Source organism: Phyllobates terribilis, unplaced genomic scaffold, assembly GCF_046119375.1.
Source record: "Phyllobates terribilis strain yellow unplaced genomic scaffold, ASM4611937v1 Scaffold_2__4_contigs__length_985480577, whole genome shotgun sequence".
In the NCBI taxonomy this organism is placed as follows: domain Eukaryota; kingdom Metazoa; phylum Chordata; class Amphibia; order Anura; family Dendrobatidae; genus Phyllobates; species Phyllobates terribilis.
In genome coordinates, this window is record NW_027362762.1 from 661946913 (window position 1) to 661966764 (window position 19852).

General features: G+C 48.8%; 1 protein-coding gene across 1 annotated transcript; it reads left to right on the plus strand.

The window, feature by feature from the left end:
- The first annotated feature begins 1379 nt into the window (after positions 1 to 1379).
- On the plus strand, positions 1380 to 18587 carry CYB561D1 (cytochrome b561 family member D1). The gene is made up of 4 exons (XM_073666810.1): positions 1380 to 1481; positions 3558 to 3723; positions 14890 to 14927; positions 17471 to 18587. The coding sequence occupies exons 2-4, from the start codon at positions 3561 to 3563 to the stop codon at positions 18020 to 18022; spliced, it is 753 nt and encodes a 250-aa protein (XP_073522911.1). The 5' UTR covers positions 1380 to 1481; positions 3558 to 3560; the 3' UTR covers positions 18023 to 18587.
- Positions 18588 to 19852: the final 1265 nt, after the last annotated feature.

Consider the following 19852-nt stretch of genomic DNA (forward strand, 5'->3'; position numbering starts at 1 on the left):
TAACTTGGGTGCACTTGATCGGGACCCCCTTCTTATGTACCTTCCCGGGTCGTCTCTCTGCGCTGGATCTCGCCCTCCTGCCCTGCGTCTCACACACAGTGTCCCGAGCCAGTGGCCAGGGGCCTTGTCGGGCGACGTCATCTCTGTCCCCTTGGTCCTATATGGCCACCTTTTCAGCGGATGTGTGTGGTTTTTGGCTACTGCAACATCCGGTTTGCTAGCTGAGTCTTGTAGTCCTCCACTAGTCTGGGGCCGGTCCCCTACTGCGACCTGATCTCTTCACAGTGAACTCGGGTGCACGGGTGGACTCCGCACTTCCCGTGCCCCTAAGATCCTTTCTCTCTCTGGAGCCTTTCTCACTGCTCCTGTCCTCTCTCCTCACTCTCCTACTGGGCCCCTCTGACTGGGCCCTCACTCCGCCTGGACCCTACTCCTCAACGGTCCTCACTTACTGGCAGCTTCTAGATCTTTCTACCTGTCTTTTATATTCTGTCATGTGACCCATGTCACCAACTGTCACTCTATGTGGTCCCCCCTACCTCCAGTCCTTCCTTTAGTGCTCCCCTAAACTACTTCCTCCACCCATCTTCTCTACTTAGTTCCATCCTCCAGACAGGGACCGGGTCTGTGCTCTCCCTCAGGAGCAAACTTGCCCTTCACTGAAAGAGTGGTGTAGTGAGTGTGTGGGTCCCGAGTAGTGCTCCCTCCTTACATGAGAGTGGGGTACCACACCTCTGGCTGAGATGCAGTACCTCTGTGGCAACTGGACCCGCAGGGGCGCCACATTGGCATTTCCCTTGGCTAATATTCCCTATTAAGTTGCCATGGGACGGTATAGGTTACCAGTGCCCAGGGCAAAGCAAGTAGTGAGCCCCCTAACTCAGTAATAATGATCCCTAATTACTCCCTTAAAACAAAGAATACCACCTAAGTATTACTTCCCCCTTGGTGCCCCTAAAATAGAAATGATGACCCCGATACCACAGCAACTTTTTTTTTCTCTAGAAGTGTTGCACCCCGGACCCCTGTGACGCACCTCCGCGCCATGTCACTATTAAATTGCCATATTTAGGAGCCGTGGTAACGTGCCATGGTAGCCAGACCCCACAAGAACCAGACCTTAGACTACAGCATGTGGCGCCGGTAGCCCCAGCCTTACCACTATGGGACCTCGAGGCCGGACATGATGGAGGCCAATGTGTACATATTGCCACTTTTTATTAATGGCTAGACAGGAGTGAACCTAAAAATATATAAAGCTGGGCCTGGTGCCAGGACACAGCCGAGGCGCACGGCGGCACTGGGAATACAGCAGCTGACATGTTGCATCACGGTGGCTCAGGGGACCGCTGGGTGGCGCTGTGGCCGCCGGTACATTATGTCTGATACACAGAAAGCAGGAAATGTAACATCGAGGAAGTTGTGTCCGGAGCCTCCACATCCGGCGCTGCTCGGTGTCCCCCGGTCCGGCATCATACGCGGTATGTCAGTGTGAGTGACTGAATGGCCATCACATGGCCGGCTGCTCTGTGTGCACTGCCGGCACCTGCAGCCGGCTCACCACCTGCAGTCCTCTAGCTGGTGGCTCACTACAACTCCCAGCATGGCTGTGATACTTCACAATAGGTGAAGATGCTAGCACTGGTGATGATGAGGCCTATGGTACATTGCTTGTATGGTTACTCTCACACTACCACACACTGTACATATACATCATACACACCCATATATATGTGTGTATATATAATATATATACAATTATACCATGTGTGGTAGTGTGAGAATTTATACTGTGTGTGTGATATATATATATATATATATATATATATATATATATATATATATAATTTTTTTAAATGTATCTATTTGTATCCATACATATACACACTCATGCATAAACACATATCTATATATGCATCTGTATGTACACAGGGGCAGACACGAGACAGAAGAGGGCCCCCTTGCAAGAACAGTATACGGCCCCTCTTTGTGTCTGTGGCAGGACCTGCGTGCTGATTTTGAAGTGGTAGTGGCCCCCTTACCTCTTGGGCCTTGTAGCACCAATGACATGTCTGCCCCTGTATATGTATGCATTGTATACTTTTCATGGCTCCCTAGACTATGCATGGTGAAAACTACCCCTCGCTGCATATTCCTGGGGCATATATGATGTCCTGGTATATGTGAGCTTTCATGTTCCCCGAATCGTTCCTACCAAATACTACAGGTACCAGATGAACAATAGATGAGGCCAAGGTTGCCCAGTTCTGCCACAAACTACTCACAACCTATAACCTGCCTTCTACAGGGGGCAGTAATCGCCCTCATTCCTAATCTTGGCCCTGTAGAAATCTGCTCTGTGAGTGAAAGCTCAGCAGCACTTCTCACCTTTTAGGCTGGGGCGATACCTCGTGACATGGCTAAGGATTGCTAGTTTGTTGCTATTCATCACAGCACAATACAAGTGAATAGGATGAAGGTACAGTGTCCAGAACAAGAAAGTCGCATCGGGTTGGATGTTTGGTGACTTGTCACGGTGCGACCATGTGCACTTGCTCTGTGATGTAGCAGTGATCTCTGGTCCAAACACAAGTCACGCAGCCAAAGTCGCGTGTAGCCCCAGCCTTATACTGAGCTAGTATTGGCATCAGTTGGTGGTATATCCACTGCCAACACCTGGGATGTGCTGCTCAATAGGACCTCCACCGACTTTATATTGATCACTAATCCTTAGGGTACAGGAGGACGGCTGTATTAACCGGACCGCAATGCTCGGACTGGCCGTCGACTCTCCCACCCCAAGCATGACATCTTTATGTATTTCTGAGCTGCTGTCACTCACGGGTTGGGAGAGCCGCGGCCAGTCTGAGCATTGCAGTCCGATTTATCCGGCCGTCTGACTGCACCCTAAGGATAGTCAATATCTTTTTCCTGGACAACCCCTTTAATGTCAGCAGTTTTTCTAGCTCAACCATATAAATGCTTCCTACTCTGAACGGTATCTTCTGTAATTAAACCATTTAGCAATTCTTCTCTAAAGTAATTTGTAAGTATAAAGCGGCACAGATAGATGGAGAGTATCCGCTCTGTGCGGCCTCTCCAGTAACCTGAGCGGATTGCTAAATGGCTTACGGTAATTGCACAAGACATTTTCCATAAATTCATTGTCTCAAACACTGCAGTTTTTATTCTTGAATACGTTTCTGTGCACCACTGAGGGCCCAGCAGGTATGTACTTATCCCGAGGAACAAAAACCCTCTCCAGGCACGTACAGAGCATCTCCTAAATGCTGCAGATAAAGCTGCGTAGCAAGTAGAAGCGAGAAGGTAAAATCTCCGGATGTCGTGGAATTTCCCACCAAGTGATAAGGTGGCGCACCGTTCCCTGTGGACAATTTTATTGGTAAGGCCTTAGTGTGCTGTGGCACCACAAAATACCATATAAAAGTTTTATTACACAGGAGCAGGAAGAGGGTTATAGTTCAGCTTTTACACACGTTATATACAGTAAATATAATCTTCACAGTACATTGAAAGGCTGTCTAAATGCTTTGTAGGCAATGCCAGACGTGTCGGCGCTTTATGCCCAACCTGGGGCGGAGTCTCCACGGGTTCCAGATTACTGGCTCTACAAATGTCTGCGGAGGTTTAGCGGCTTTGTGGCACATGTTCTTGCCCTTGGCTTCACCATCTTCTTAGTGATTCTTGCTCGGCCTGGGACAAGTGAGTACAATGGCACTTACATTGTAAACTGTATGTATTTTATAGTCATAAGTATATTTTATACCATACTGTCTAGTGGTCTTTCTTTATATCTGGAAATCATTTTTCTATAAGAATGTAAGAAATTGAGAATGTCAGGTTAAAAAGACAGAGGGGAAAGAATCAAGTATGATGCGTGTAAGGTATTTGTACAGACTTTTTCATCATCTAATCAGTGTTTTCTAACTAGCGCTCCCAAAAATCTGGTCAGACTTTCCCTAAAATTCACAATATCTGGCATTTTAAAGTGGGGCTGTGGAGTCGGTAAACCAAACCTCCAACTCTTTAATTTCCCTGACTTCCGACTCCACAGCCCTGCCTCACTACTGAGCGTGTACATAAAGTGCAGCACAGATTCATCTCAACTGAAAGCCGAGATCCTTAGATCAGGAATAGAGACATTTATAGGATATTTCAGAACTTTCTCAAATTCTTATGAAAACATTTACAGCACATACTGTATTGTACTACTGTATCCAATTTATTATATATTTTAGGAGTCTGAGTCTGTCCATTTTATACCGACCACGACTCTGTCTCCACAGCACCGATTTAAAGGGAACCTGTTGTGTCCATAAAGGCTGTTAACCTACAGTTATAGGGTTAATCTTCAGGTTAATAGTGTTACAAAGCTGCCTGGTTATCGGGAAGAAGGGAACGTTATTCCTTCCGGGAGCTGCCAGCTTTTAGTCATGGTGGCATGCACCATGAGCAGCCGGTCTGTGGAGTCGAAGTCTGTGTCCATTTTTGGTGGAATTGGTATAAAATGGACTGATTCCAACTCCTAAAATATATAATAAATTGGGTACAGTAATTCAATGCAGTTTGTGGGGAATATTTTTTTAAGTAAATGTGACACCCCAGGGGTCTGGTTGCCACAGTGATAGAGATATTATGTCTGAGAGCAGGTGGGAGGTCCTTTGGTCAGGGATCCTGTGCATGCCACACCTCCTGCCCAGTCTTGGGAGGGGAAGAACTTCCCCTATATAAACCCGGGGCTGAAGCAGGGTTAGCAGTCAAGGAGAGTAGAGACAAGAAACAGTCACAGGAAGAAACAGCAGAAGCTCAGTGGGAGCGATACTACTACAAGTCAGGGGCTGGCAGCTGCAGAGCTCGCCCTGACTGAGAAGCTTTCTTACCGGACCCGGCGTCCGAGGCTGTGGGGACTAACTCTTACCCAGCAGCAGAAGCCGACCGGCAGGGGATTTCAGGTCCTCAGGCCCAGAAACCCGAAGGCACGGTCACACGTGTGGGACCAGCACCGCCATCGTGGAGCGGAAGCCAATAGAAGGCCCAGAGTCACCGGCCATACGGGTGAGCACCACACGGTACACTCAGGGACGTGGGCTACTTATATCCGCTTCTAGCAAGGTAGCCAGAAGAGTACAGTCAGTTTGGGAGGCCTACAACTCCGCCTGGCCAGGGGAGATCCCATCTGCTCAAGGACTGACCAGGCCCCGTTCACTAGCAAGTACTCCGGGAGGGTCTATCGTTGTTACCAGTAAAGACCCTGAATTACACCGCACCGTCTCTGAGTGGTTCCTGCTACCCCCATCATCCACATCTGCTGCCCTGAGGCCATACCCCTCCCGTTGGGGGTTATACCATCTACGCTGCACCATCCATCCACCGGCCTCAGCGGACTGTCCTGCAGCGGCAGCTCCATAGCTGCATTCAACGGGTGGCGTAGTCGTCCTGCATCTACCGCTGTTACATCGCCGCTCAGTTTGACTCCCTGGGCACGGACCGGGTCACCGCCACGAGACTACAACCCTCAAGAGATCCGGCTCCGGGTAAGCTCCCGCGTGCGCAACGCAGCGCGACACAGGCCCAGGGGCGCGTCAACTTTGGCGTAGTCGGCAGGATTTCGTGCCCGCAACCACCGGGTACTGCGTGCCTGAAAAAGAGACTTTTCAAACTTACCTGTGGTGAAGATTCCCGCCATCCGGCGCCATCTTCAGCCTTCTTCCCGCCATCGGTGAAGTTTCCCGCCATCCGGCGCCATCTTCTGCCTTCTTCCCGCCATCCGTGGAGTTTTCCCGCCATTGGACGCCATCTTGAGGACGCCGCGCGGGAAGAAGAGGGGCGTGGACTCCGAAAGCGCGCGAGAACTGAAGCCCCGCCTCACGTCCGGACGTTGCGTAAGGTCCTGGAAGGAGCCCAGCAGACGCCGACGTCACAGGAGCGCGACGGAAGGTCCTCAACCCTGACGATCCACTGCGGAGCCGCGGCCTACGGAAGAGGATCATCGCAAGGTAGGCCACGGTCCACTAGGGGGGAGGAAGATGTCGGATACGGAGGAGAGCTTCACTGCCTCAACCCCCGCCAGGGCTACCGCTGCTGCAGTTATGCCCTTCACCATGCCCTATATCCCGGGAGCAGCTTGGCTACCCCAGTACTCAGGGGAGTCACATACCCTGCATGACTTTAGAGAAAAGCTGGATAGCCTCTTCCAGGTGTACCCCCTCACAGAAGAGCAAAAAGTGAGCATCCTGGTGGCCCAACTAACCGGGGCAGCCAAAAGGGAAGTAAAATCCTGGCCACCTGGGAGGAAGACTGTCGCAGGGATACTAACCCGGCTGAAGGACACCTTTGATACCCGCACCTCAGCCGAGATTAAGCTTAGATTCTACGGGTGCAAGCAGCGAGCGCATGAGAGTATAAGGGACTATGCACTAAACCTACAAGAGGCCCTGAGGGCCATTAAGCAGACCGACCCTGATGGAGTGGGAAACGAGGACAGGCTGTTGACCGAACAGTTTATAGAGGGACTGTATTGTAATACCCACCGAACCCAGTTGCGGGCAATGGCCTTACAGGATCCCCATCTGGGCTTTGCACAGTTCAAGGACAGAGCCATCCGGGTGCTCCGAGAACCGGCACCGGGTGGCGTTGTGACCCACAAGCGCCCTGCTATCACTTACCACCAGGAGGCGGCGCCCTTGTCGGCAGGGCCTGTGGGAGCTGATGCGCAGGCTTTGGACAATGACCCGGCTCCAGACCTACACCATCAGGTCCAAGAGCTAGCTAAGAGCGTTGCTGCGCTAACCCGAACTGTGCAGTCTTTACAGGCTTCCACCCCAGGGAAGATCCAGCTGGCATCCGGACCGGAGGACATCCCGTGGCGTCGACCAAGGAGGACCCCACCGGCCAGAGGAAGACCCAGTGACCGATACAGCGAGGACGGACGACCCATCTGCCGCCGCTGCAATCAACCTGGACATATGGCAAGGTACTGTTCTTTAAACGGGCACAACCTGGGGTAGAGGGCCAACCCCCAGGAAAAAGATCACCAGGCCCATCGAACTGGCGCGACAGATATGTGGGAGGACGTCCAGTCTTGCCTGTGGTACTGGATGGCATTCCCATGAGTGCCCTACTGGACACCGGGTCACAGGTCACCACCATCCCGTACGTGCTCTTTAAGCAGTACTGGAATGACTCGGATATTACCCGCTACCCTGACGACGACTTGAGTATCATCGCCAGCAATGGCCAGCCCGTGCCACAGATCGGATTTAAAGAGGTGACCATCAAAATCGGTAGAGTCGAACTGGCAGCACAGGGACTGATCATTGTAGATATTGACAAACATGAGAGTCACCCAAAAATAGGAACTAATGTAATTGAAAATTGTCTTGCAGAGGTGATTTTCCTTTTACAGCAGGTTGCCAAGAACGCCAGCTCCGGCGAGCAGCGGGTGCTCCAGAAAGAGATCCGGGCACTGATGCGACGGCAACAGGTGGAACTCTCCGGCGGTGAGATTGGTAGCGTAAGAATGTGTGACCCTTTTCCTATTGCCATGCCCCCAAAAAGTGAAATGATGATTTGGTGCCGGGCAGCTATTGGTCTGAGAGGTAGAGATTACCAGGCAATGGTAGAACCAGTTTACTCAGACAGTAGGCCCACCATTTTGACAGCACGGGGGGTGGTCAATGTACGCCATGGGAGGGTGCCCGTTCGCATAATCAATATCGGGGAGAGGGAAGTGTACCTGCCCCGGTATGCCACGCTAGCCAAATTATATACCATTAACCAAAATGCTATACAATCTGTGGAACCCTTGCCTCCATCTCACCCGGAGGAAGGTAACGGCTCTAAGAAAACAAAGGAGGACTGGTGTCAGCAACTACATTTGGGTACTGACTCCACTCCCTCACACCAAAAACAGGGAGTCTATCGGGTGGTTCAAGAGTACGAGAGAGTGTTTAGTAAACACCCGTTAGACTTCGGGCGAGTCAAGGGGGTAGAACACCACATCCCCACGGGAGACCATCCTCCCATAAAAGAGAGGTATCGACCCGTACCCCCTGCACACTACCAACACGCCAAGGGGATGCTTAGAGACATGAAGGAGGCTGGGGTGATCAGGGATAGCTGTAGCCCCTGGGCAGCTCCACTAGTCTTAGTCCGAAAGAAAGACAACACCATGAGGATGTGTGTAGATTACCGGAAAATCAATCGTATCACACACAAGGATGCGTACCCCTTACCAAGGATAGAGGAGTCATTGGCTGCTTTAAGATCTGCTAACTTCTTCTCTACCTTGGATCTCACTAGCGGGTACTGGCAGGTTCCTGTAGCAGAGGCGGACCGGGAGAAGACCGCATTCACCACCCCGATGGGACTTAGCGAGTTCACCTGCATGCCGTTCGGACTCTGCAACGCACCGGGAACCTTCCAACGACTAATGGAGTGTTGTCTGGGCCACAGAAACTTCGAGACGGTCCTGTTGTACCTGGACGATGTCATCGTATATTCCAAGACGTATGAGGACCACCTGAAACACCTGGCGGAAGTGTTCGAAGCTCTGGCAAGTTACGGCCTAAAGGTGAAACCCTCCAAGTGTCACCTCCTGAAACCAAAGGTGCAGTACCTGGGACACGTGGTGAGCGCTGACGGAGTGGCTCCCGACCCTGATAAGATCACCGCAATTAAGGAATGGCCAAGCCCCTCCAGCGTAAAAGAAGTGCGGCAGTTCCTCGGGTTGGTAGGCTACTACCGAAGGTTTATTCCCGGTTTCACCAAAAAGGCAGCACCTATGCAGGACCTCCTGATAGGCCAGTCCCGGAAGGCCAAGAACCAGAAGCCGCCCTTCAAATGGGAGGAGCTGGAAGAAGAGTCCTTCCGCCAGCTGAAGATGGCCCTCACGGGGGACGAAATCCTGGCGTACCCGGATTATAGCCAGCCCTTTATCCTCTACACCGACGCCAGTAACATCGGGCTAGGAGCCGTACTGTCCCAGATCCAGCAGGGGAAGGAACGAGTAATCGCCTACGCCAGCCGAAAACTGCGACCCACCGAAAGGAACCCCGAGAATTACAGCTCATTTAAGCTAGAGTTCCTGGCCGTAGTATGGGCAGTCACCGAGCGCTTTAAGCATTACCTCGCTTCTTCCCGGTTCACCGTGTACACGGATAACAACCCGTTGACACACCTGGACACGGCAAGACTCGGTGCCCTGGAGCAGAGGTGGATGGCCCGTCTGTCCAACTACGAGTTCACAATCAAATACCGGGCAGGACGCTCCAATACCAACGCGGACGCCCTGTCCAGGATGCCCAACCTGCCGGACGGAGGAGAAGATCCGGAGGGACTGGAAGAAGTTGAACTCCCTGCATTCCACCGTCATGGGACTATTCAGTATTCCCACCAGGTAAGGAGTAAGCAGACTGCTACGTTGAACCCCTTACCCCACTACAACTGGGCGGAAACGCAAGACAGCGACCCTGCCGTCCGACTGGTGAAGGAGATGCTGACTCGGCCGGAGGCTCGCCTTGAACCAGACGCTCCGGAGGAAGCCAAACAACTATGGGCAGAGAAGAGTCGACTGTTCCTTTACAAAGGGAAGTTGTGCCGCAGAATGGTTAACTCCCGGACGCATGAATTACTCTGGCAAGTAGTGGTGCCACGAAGGGACGCAGCCATGGTGATGGAGGCATACCACGACGGAGCTGGGCACTTCGGGTGGAAGAAGCTGGAGTTCCTGCTGCGCGAGCGGTTCCACTGGGTAGGCATGAGGGGAACCATTGAGAAGTGGTGCAGAGACTGTGGCCCGTGCAACCTGAGAAGGAAGGACCGTGCCAGCCAGAAGACTCCCCTGCAGTCCATCGTCACCCGGCAACCGTTGGAACTGGTAGCCTTGGATCATGTAAAACTGACCCCAAGCAGAAGTGGCTACGTCTACGCGTTAACCATCGTGGATCATTACTCCCGGTTTCTGGTTGTCGTCCCCGTCAAGGACTTAACGGCTCAAACAGCAGCTAGAGCCTTCCAGCAGCACTTTTGCCGTCCACACGGGTACCCGGACCAAGTGCTGACGGACCAGGGACCTGCCTTTGAAGCGGAGGTCTTCCAGGAATTCTGCAATCTGTATGGCTGCCGGAAGATAAGGACGACACCCTACCGTTCCGCAAACTAATGGACTTTGTGAGAAAATGAACCAGGTGGTAATGGATCTTCTAAAAACGTTGCCCCTGGAAGAACGCAGTCTGTGGCCTGAGAAGTTGCCCGATCTGGTGGACCTATACAACCACATCCCGGTAGGTTCCACCAACTGTACCCCGGCTTACCTAATGAGGGCAAGACCTGGTAAGTTACCTGTTGACCTGGAAATGGGAGTCCTGACACCCGAGGACACTTCACCAGAAACAGACTGGGACACAGAGAGGCAGCAGCAGTACCGGAGAGTACGGGAGAGCGTGGAGCGAAGTCTCTGTCAGGCTAGGGAAAGACAAGAGAAAACTTACAACCAGTATGCTCCCGCTGTTCCCCTGGTACCCGGAGAGCAGGTCTTGAAGAGGAAGAGACGGCTCCACAAGTTGGATGACCAGTGGGAGAAGGACCCGTACACCGTACTGCCCTCAAGCCACGAGAACCCGAAGGTTTGTACCATCAGTAAAGACGGAGGGGAAACCACCGCCATTGTATCCCGGGACCACCTGAAGAAGTGTCCCGAACAACTGAGGAACCCTGAAGAGGAACAAGAAGACCATCGACCCGTAGAGGAAAGGGAAGATATGGTTAGTACTGTGCTCGGGGACTTCCCTCGGTCTTGGACTCAAGTCAATGGTGCAGTTGTGGTACCTGTACTCACCTTCCTCCAACCAGCATCCCAAGCACCTACGGAGCAACAGGTAGAGCTGGAAGAACAGCCGGTCCAGGAGGCAGAAGACTCCACACAAGCAGAACAGGAGGATCAACCCTCTGCTTATAGTGAGCCTGCCGTACCCCTAGTGAGACAAAGAGCCGGTAGACAGCTGCCCAGTTTACCCTTGACAGCTCCTACACCCTGTAGTTCAGGGCCAGACAGTCGGCTCCGTAGGTCCACTAGGGCCACTAGAGGCCAGTTACCCGCACGCTGGAGGATTTGAAGTGTATAAATTGTTTTATTTATGTTTATCTGTGTATTGTTGCTTGTGTATAATTTTGTGTTTCCAGTTATTTTTAGGAATCCTTGGTGGATTTACCGGGAATCCTTGTACATAGTTGGAGCGTAACCCAGGATGGACTAGAGACTGTTAAGGACTCGGGGTAGGACAGACCCCTACCTGGTTACGTCTCCCTGTTTTGGTGAAATGGACACCTTGCTTTCTTCAAAGACTGCACATTGTTATTGTTATATCTTATGTTTTTCTAAAATATGTTTAGTCCCGGAGTACTAAATTTCACTAGGGGGGAATGTGACACCCCAGGGGTCTGGTTGCCACAGTGATAGAGATATTATGTCTGAGAGCAGGTGGGAGGTCCTTTGGTCAGGGATCCTGTGCATGCCACACCTCCTGCCCAGTCTTGGGAGGGGAAGAACTTCCCCTATATAAACCCGGGGCTGAAGCAGGGTTAGCAGTCAAGGAGAGTAGAGACAAGAAACAGTCACAGGAAGAAACAGCAGAAGCTCAGTGGGAGCGATACTACTACAAGTCAGGGGCTGGCAGCTGCAGAGCTCGCCCTGACTGAGAAGCTTTCTTACCGGACCCGGCGTCCGAGGCTGTGGGGACTAACTCTTACCCAGCAGCAGAAGCCGACCGGCAGGGGATTTCAGGTCCTCAGGCCCAGAAACCCGAAGGCACGGTCACACGTGTGGGACCAGCACCGCCATCGTGGAGCGGAAGCCAATAGAAGGCCCCGAGTCACCGGCCATACGGGTGAGCACCACACGGTACACTCAGGGACGTGGGCTACTTATATCCGCTTCTAGCAAGGTAGCCAGAAGAGTACAGTCAGTTTGGGAGGCCTACAACTCCGCCTGGCCAGGGGAGATCCCATCTGCTCAAGGACTGACCAGGCCCCGTTCACTAGCAAGTACTCCGGGAGGGTCTATCGTTGTTACCAGTAAAGACCCTGAATTACACCGCACCGTCTCTGAGTGGTTCCTGCTACCCCCATCATCCACATCTGCTGCCCTGAGGCCATACCCCTCCCGTTGGGGGTTATACCATCTACGCTGCACCATCCATCCACCGGCCTCAGCAGACTGTCCTGCAGCGGCAGCTCCATAGCTGCATTCAACGGGTGGCGTAGTCGTCCTGCATCTACCGCTGTTACATCGCCGCTCAGTTTGACTCCCTGGGCACGGACCGGGTCACCGCCACGAGACTACAACCCTCAAGAGATCCGGCTCCGGGTAAGCTCCCGCGTGCGCAACGCAGCGCGACACAGGCCCAGGGGCGCGTCATAAGCATTTGGTAAAGTTCTGAAATGTCCTATTTCTGATCTAAGGGTCTAGACTTTTAGCTGAGATGAATCTGTGCTACAGTCAATTTATCACTTAAACATGAGCTGTGTATTAGGGAGTCGGAGTCGAAGGTTTGGCTTACTGACTCCGCAGCCCTGCTGAGCAGTTGCAGTCATCGCTCATAGCACAGAAAGTGGTGGCTGTAAGCTCGCACCGGAACTTTGACAGCCGGCACTGCAGTGCAGCAGTACAGAGCCAGCTGTCAATCTGTACTTACAGCCGCCGCTCACTGTGTACTGAGTTGTCTGTAGCATCTCCGTGCATGCCCCCAAGACTGAAAGCCAGTGGCTTTTTGGAGAAATAAAGGTCATTTTCTCCCGGTAGCCACATGGCGGCCAGGTAGCTTTGTAACACTATTAACCAGAGGATTAATCGTATATCTGCAAGCTAATACGTCTTTGGGGACATGAAGGGAGCCTGTCACATGATCCATGCCTCCCGAACCACAGGCACCATAAATCAGAGACCGGCTCTTGCATTCTTAACATCTATGCCCTACCCTGAAACGCTGCGGCAGCAAGAATCAGCCGCCAGGCTCCCTTTAAAGTAAGGTTTCTCCTTGGTAATTAGTTTTGGAATTGCTGATCTGTGCAGTTTCCGAACCTGTAAACTCAAAAGTGTGCGAAAGCTGTGTAGCAACACACAACAGCTGTTAAAGTAGATATTAGGCACTGGGCCAGATTTCTCACTTCACGGAAAGACTGCAGGGATAGATAATGATCCTGTAGAAAGCAGTACTGCCATTATTAGGAAATGTGGAAGCATTCACATGGATGATTACTTCTCAATTTAAATGAAGCCTACATTCATTTTTTTTTTTTGTTTGTTTTATCTGAGAGCTTAAAGCTGAGTCACAATGTGATCGTGGTGCAGTTCAGATCAGTAGGTTTGTACCAGTTTTTGCTGCATGTTTTTTATTGTGTATATATAAAAAAAAATGGAGAAAAGTACAAAACTAATGAGGGATGGCCCATGTTGTGGTGAGATACGTCAGGGTGGGCTAAAACTGTACGAATTACAGTGTGGATTTCAGACACATCAAATGTAGAAAGGCACATTAGCCTCACAGAGGACAGAAGACTACTCTAAGAAGGCAAAAAAAGATCAAATATCATAGGAAACTACTACTATTGCTATTTTTATCGGGGCTATATTTCATGAACTTTGAAAAGAAGTCGCCGCAGTAAGTTCTGCACACAGATGTATATTACACGGCAGGTCCCCTCACAATAAGAAATTCATCACTGCTCATAACATTTCTAGAACTCAGGCAGTGGGGGTCTGCACTATATACATCACATAGGGGACAGCTAGACTCTTCTATATACATGACATAGGAGACACAGACTACTGTATATAAATCACATAGGAGACACTGGGGCTGGAGCATGTACATTACACACGATACGCTTGGACTCGAGCATCTACATCACATAGGATGCGCTGGGGCATGTATCTTTACATCATAGGAGATGTATATCACAGGGGGGGGACTGGGTCTGTTATTGCTATTGTCGTCAGCGGGACTAGCGCGCAGAGCGCACTGATTCTGTCCACAAAGTATGTTTCCTGATGCCGGCACGTGTCAGGATGTAATCCTTTATTGTTCACGCGGCATTGCTGTGTACACATGTTTGCAGTGTCAGGAGCAATTAAAGGGCCAGCCCAAGCACTGCAGTTCCCGGGGGCCGGAGAAAAGGATGTCACGGGCCATAAACGGCCCGTGGGCAGGAGGTTCCTCACCCCTGCACTAACATAAGGGGTCACTCACACGAGCGTGTTATACAGATGGATGCTGTCTGATTAAAGTGCCAGCAGGTGGGCAGAGCTCTCACCCTTACTCTAGCAGAAAATGATACATCCGTATAAAACTGGAGCTGGAAAAAACAGTACCGGTGTCCTCAGTGTTCTCGATCAGTGTGCCATCAGTGTTTTTCTAGTATGGCAAAAGAAAAAAAAATGACAAAGCTTCTCCTATAGTTTGCAATGTTAAACATGTACAGCACATGGGTGCCATCCATGTGCTGTACATGTTGACCCATACACCTGCATTTTCCCTTGTCATCCGTGCTACCGGTAAAATATGGACCTGTCTCTGTGTGGTTTACACAGACATGTGCACAGCAGCATAGGATATAATGGGTACTCGTGGTATCCATGAGAAAAACGGATGCTGCACGTACTGCAAACACGGACATGTGAAGGAGGCCTTAGATGAAGGCCACGTAGGCAGCTTGGTGGAGGCTATTTTTATGAATTTTACTACTCTGCCAGATCAGAATATAGAAATGTCCAATTACTCTTCTTGCTCTGTTATTTTTTCATATAAAAGAAGGGGCACAGACAAATGCCCAATAATAGTTTCTTCTTTTTGCTTATCTTACTCTTCCCAGGTCTTTTCTCCTGGCACCCTGTGTTCATGGCTGCTGCTGTAAGTATTAATGTCACAAATTGTATATTTTGTTTTCTATAATCTTTCTTTTCCCCCTTCAGTTTTATACATGGTTTCAGATGGCATACCGCCACAAAGTAACTTGACAAAATCACTGTTGTGTTTTGTAACTTTTTGTGTATAGTCAGCCATTTCTTTGAGGTACTGTATCTGGTTGACAAGCGGTATGGTTATCATTAAAGCTTCCTCGAAGTCATCATCTCTTTTTTTGTGACACAAAACAAGCACAAAGTAATGGTTTGCAGAAATTTTGGATTATTATATGGGTCTATGATGTAGTTTTCACAGTGAATGGTCCTTGGCCAGTGGTTTACACCATTTTATTTCTTTTTTATTCTTTTAATTTTTCTTTTGGACTTCTTCCTTCTTTTTTTCAACCTGAAAGACGTTTTTAATCCATTACTCATTTGTATGCAGATCACAGATGATAGTGATCTGATGCCTGCTGATAGACATGAGCAGATCAACCAAAATTTGGATTAGCCTATTCGTGCGGATTTTCCCAGGAAATTAAATTCGCAGACAAGTTGTTCTCTGTGGATCGAATGCCCCTTATGTTCTAGGATCTTCCCAAACCCCAAAGCATAATAAATTTAAGATGTTAAAAATAAAATTAATACTTATTCTCACTTCACTGCTCAACTTTCAGACTCCTCACCGTCACCCGTCTTGTCCTCGCCACCTCTTCTGATCGCTGCTGCTCGTGCTGAAAACTCTGGGCCTCTCACGCTAGACTGGGACTTCTAACTTTGAGACCCAGGAGGGTTCATCAAAAGCATGTGGAAGGTCACGAGATGTGCAGTATCCTTACGTACATAGGCTCAGAACCCTCCCGAGCCTCATCAGCGCTGGAAGCCCCAACTTAGCGTGAGCGGACTAGAGATTTCCACATGGGCGCCTATGATGGGAAAATGCAGCAAGATCCAGATGGGTGACTGTGAGGAGTGGAGGTGCTGGAGAGCTGAGCAGTACAGTGAATTCTATTCCTCTTGAATGTATTTGCTCTTCTTTACTGCTGACTATTAACTCACTTTTACCAGTGATCTGCATACAGACAACTCAGATTCTTCCCTATATGACAATTGGAGGCCGATGGTGTTCTCACAACATCTATGACAAAAGCTTGAAGAGGCCAGTTTTTGCTCTTATTTTATTCCAAGGTGGCATGGCTCAGTCTTTTTGCAGAGGTGTCAAAAAACATGCACCAGAGAGTTTTTGATAAAGACCATAAAAATTAGCACTAAATAAAAAGTCCAATATCTCTAGAGCCGTATGGTGGATTTAAAAAGAAAAAAAAACTTCTTTCCCATGCTTCACATTTCAGGAGGATCAGGCCGGCACACTGCTTGCCCAGTCTCTGTATTGGCAGAGCAGTGTATGGCAATTAAATATATGCATGAGGCATTGAATCAAAATATACCTGTTGTGGTTGAATAGGGGCTTAGCTTTAAACCTCTGGGTTTGGTTATAAAAATATATGCATAAGACGGATCAAATACATTAGTGTGATTGTGTCTCATATTTAAAATATGCCGAACATTTTCTGTACATTTTACTGCAAATTACTGTTTTGTGTAAACCACAAAGAGAAAAATCCTACTGAAGAGAATTGATAAAGGTTACAAGGGTACAACATAAATTACTATGAGTTACGTCCGTGTGATGCAGAAGATCATCTCATAGTACACAGTCCGAACAGACTCGCTGGCAAGGACGGATAAAGGTTGGAGACACCTGGTTTGGTCTGACGTATCATGATCTGCGCTGCTTCATGCCAATTACAGGGCTATAAGATAAAATATGACGCATGGATCCATCATGTGTTATATTAGGGTAAGAACAGGATTAGATTCTGTGTACCTAATATTGAACATAATGCATCTAATGTGCGTCCATGAGTCAGATCTGTTATACATGTGATATCTGCCTCCTCATGTCACCCTGGATTTAAGTCTCTCTTTCTTAGAACATTAGGGTGGGCACAGGATTAGTGACGGGGGCCCTACCTCCTCTGACTTGTATAGAAATGTTTTTGAGCGATTGGAAGAATTTGTTATTGCCTATATGCATTTATCAAGTCTGCTTGCATCATTTTACATCCTGGGGTGTGAAATAATGCACTTTGGGGTGTATTCATACTACCATAGTTTGCCCTACATGTTTTGGCCGTATCGTCAGGCCTGTCTGAGGGTTTCCTGATCTGAAACTTGGGCCGCATAGCCTGGCCCATTACTTGCCTCTTGTGCTGGACTAACAGCCTCATCTACTCCTATGAGGTTGATAGTTTAGGTCCCGCGGCTGGGCCGGGTATTGAGGCCTTAACCCAGACTGTAAAATACTGTTGTGTGAATGTTCCCTAATGTTTAATGCAAGAAGGTGTGTAAATGAGGTTGGCTACAAAGAATAGTAAATTGTTTCAGTACAACAAAAGTTTGAATACCATTTATTACACCTAACTGTTAGTTTACTGTACATTTATCCCCAATATCCTCTGTAATTGTGTTTCCCTTTCTTCTTTCCAGTATTGCTTATGTATGACAGAAGCTGTGCTGCTGTTGTCTCCAGAAACCTCCCCGTTCTGCCCTCTTTCCCGCAAGTCCAAGACCCGTTTGCACTGGCTTATACAGCTTTGTGTGCCGGTGTTTGCTGGAGTAGGTATCGCCTTTATTGTATGGAGCAAGAACCGCAGTGAGCTGTCCCATCTGACCTCCTGGCACAGCATGCTCGGGGTGCTCACCTTGATCACTACATGCTGCCAGGCGGTGTGTGGCCTGGCACTGCTCTTTCCACGCCTGGCACGAGTCACTGCAGTATCACGTCTCAAACTGTATCATGCCACTTGGGGTCTATTAGTATACCTTCTTTCTACATCCACTGTTCTCTTCGGATTGTGTTCTGACTGGTTCCAAGCACAGATCAAGGGGCCTTTATGGTATATCTGCTTTGCCTTACCGCTGTATCCTGCACTGGTGATTATGAATCAAGTACTGGACATATACCTACCAAAGAAGAAGGCTCTAAGTAAGACTACAAGTATGCCCAAGGTCCAAAAGCACAAATTCCCCCTTATGTGAATGTAAACCCCACATAAGATCTACTAGTCTTATTGCTTTATTGGGTTTTATTCATAATGTTTTACTCTTGTATTTTAAAGGTGTTGTCCTCTACTGGATAACCCTGCTTAATCGCTGCTGGGCCCCACAGAAAATCAAAACAATCTATACTCCCCTCCAACAATGGTGCCGTTCCTGCAAGGTCAGTGTCGCTATTCCCAGTGGTAGGCTGCATCTTTTACTTGTTCATCTGAACAGCTGTGTACTCTGAAGGAATACTGATAAGCTGCAGCCACTGATTGACTGCAGCGGTAAAAATGACACATGAACCATTTCGAATAGCAGCTCCGACATTGCTGGATCGGCGCCACTGGTTTGTATTGATTGTTTTTATTTTCTATGGGGCCCTGAAATTATTAAGCAGGGGTTATCCAGTAGTGGACGATCCTTTTTAAAGGGAATCTGTCAACATTATTTCTCACCCCAAGCTATTTATATACACATGTAGCTCTTTCAAAGACCAGCCCAGCAATACATTTAAAAGGCCAGGCCATTCTTCCTTGCTGAGAAAACAGTGTTTAAATTGATATGCAAATGAGACTAAAGAACTATTTGTAGATCTGAAACCTCTGTCACTCCAGCTCTATTCCCTGCCCTGCGCCGCCTCCTTGCTTGACTGAAAGCCTCTATACTCTGTGACTTCAGACAAAGGAGCCATCAATTAAGCAAGGAGAAGGTGGCAATGGTAGTGGTTGAATAGAGCTGGAGTGACAGAGGCTTCAGATCTACAAATAGCCTTTCAGCCTCATTTGCATATCAATTCAAACGCTGATTTCTCAGTTATGGAGGAACTGACTGGCCATGTAAAGGTATTGCTGAACTTGTCTTTGAAAGGGCTACATTCCCGTATAAATAGTTTTTGGGGTGAAATCCTGCTGACAGATTCCCTTTTAAGCTTTTGGTTTTACATTCCAGTACTGTAAATGGAGCTTTGTGTTCAAGAAGAAGATTGTCTAAATTGTGTCCGTACTTTGTATTCTATGTATGGATACAAGAAGTGTTGCTCTACAAGGCTTTCTGTGTTTCTGACCACTGTATTTTGTGTTGTCTTCATATTTATGTTTTTGTTGTATCCTTGAGTCTAAAATATTGACTTTCTGACAATGTCTGCACTATCCTCAAGGGTTAATACATGCTAAGAATCTATACTTCTGTCTGTTACATGATGATGTGGTCACTGTATATCCGATGTCCGACTTCTCCAGTAGCTAGAACATCAATGTTCGTAAAAAGCATTCCATTTTAACCTGATTTTTGGAGATAAGGAGACTTTTTGATTTTTTTTTTTTCCCGCATGGACTTGATCACTTCTAAGCACTTATTACAGATCTTGACTACGGGTACAATTACTTTCACTGTAGGGCTTAATTCTGGATTGCACTCGCCACTAAGGCGACATGTACACTTGTCCTTGTATTGGCTATTGTAATGAAACTGATGGAAAATACTAGCCTTGCTTATCTAGCTGTAGACCTTTTCTATGGAGAGATTGTCATATTGTAGAGCACATTTGTTCCATTTCTGCTGCCCATTATCAAAGCTTGCCTTAGTGTGAACATGGCACTTTCTACAGGTGCTTTCTGGATCCGGTAAGTTCTGTTTGGGAGCACAATACATTATTACCCACAGCAGCGCTGAAATTCCCACGTCATTAAACAGTGCACCCTACGTTTAGCAGGGGTAAGAGGAGAACCTTGTGTATGTGACACCTGACAGCAGGAATTATTTATCTTGGGCCTCTCTGTTTTCAGAGGCCTCTATGGCCCATCTGTGCATAGCTGCAGGCTGCAG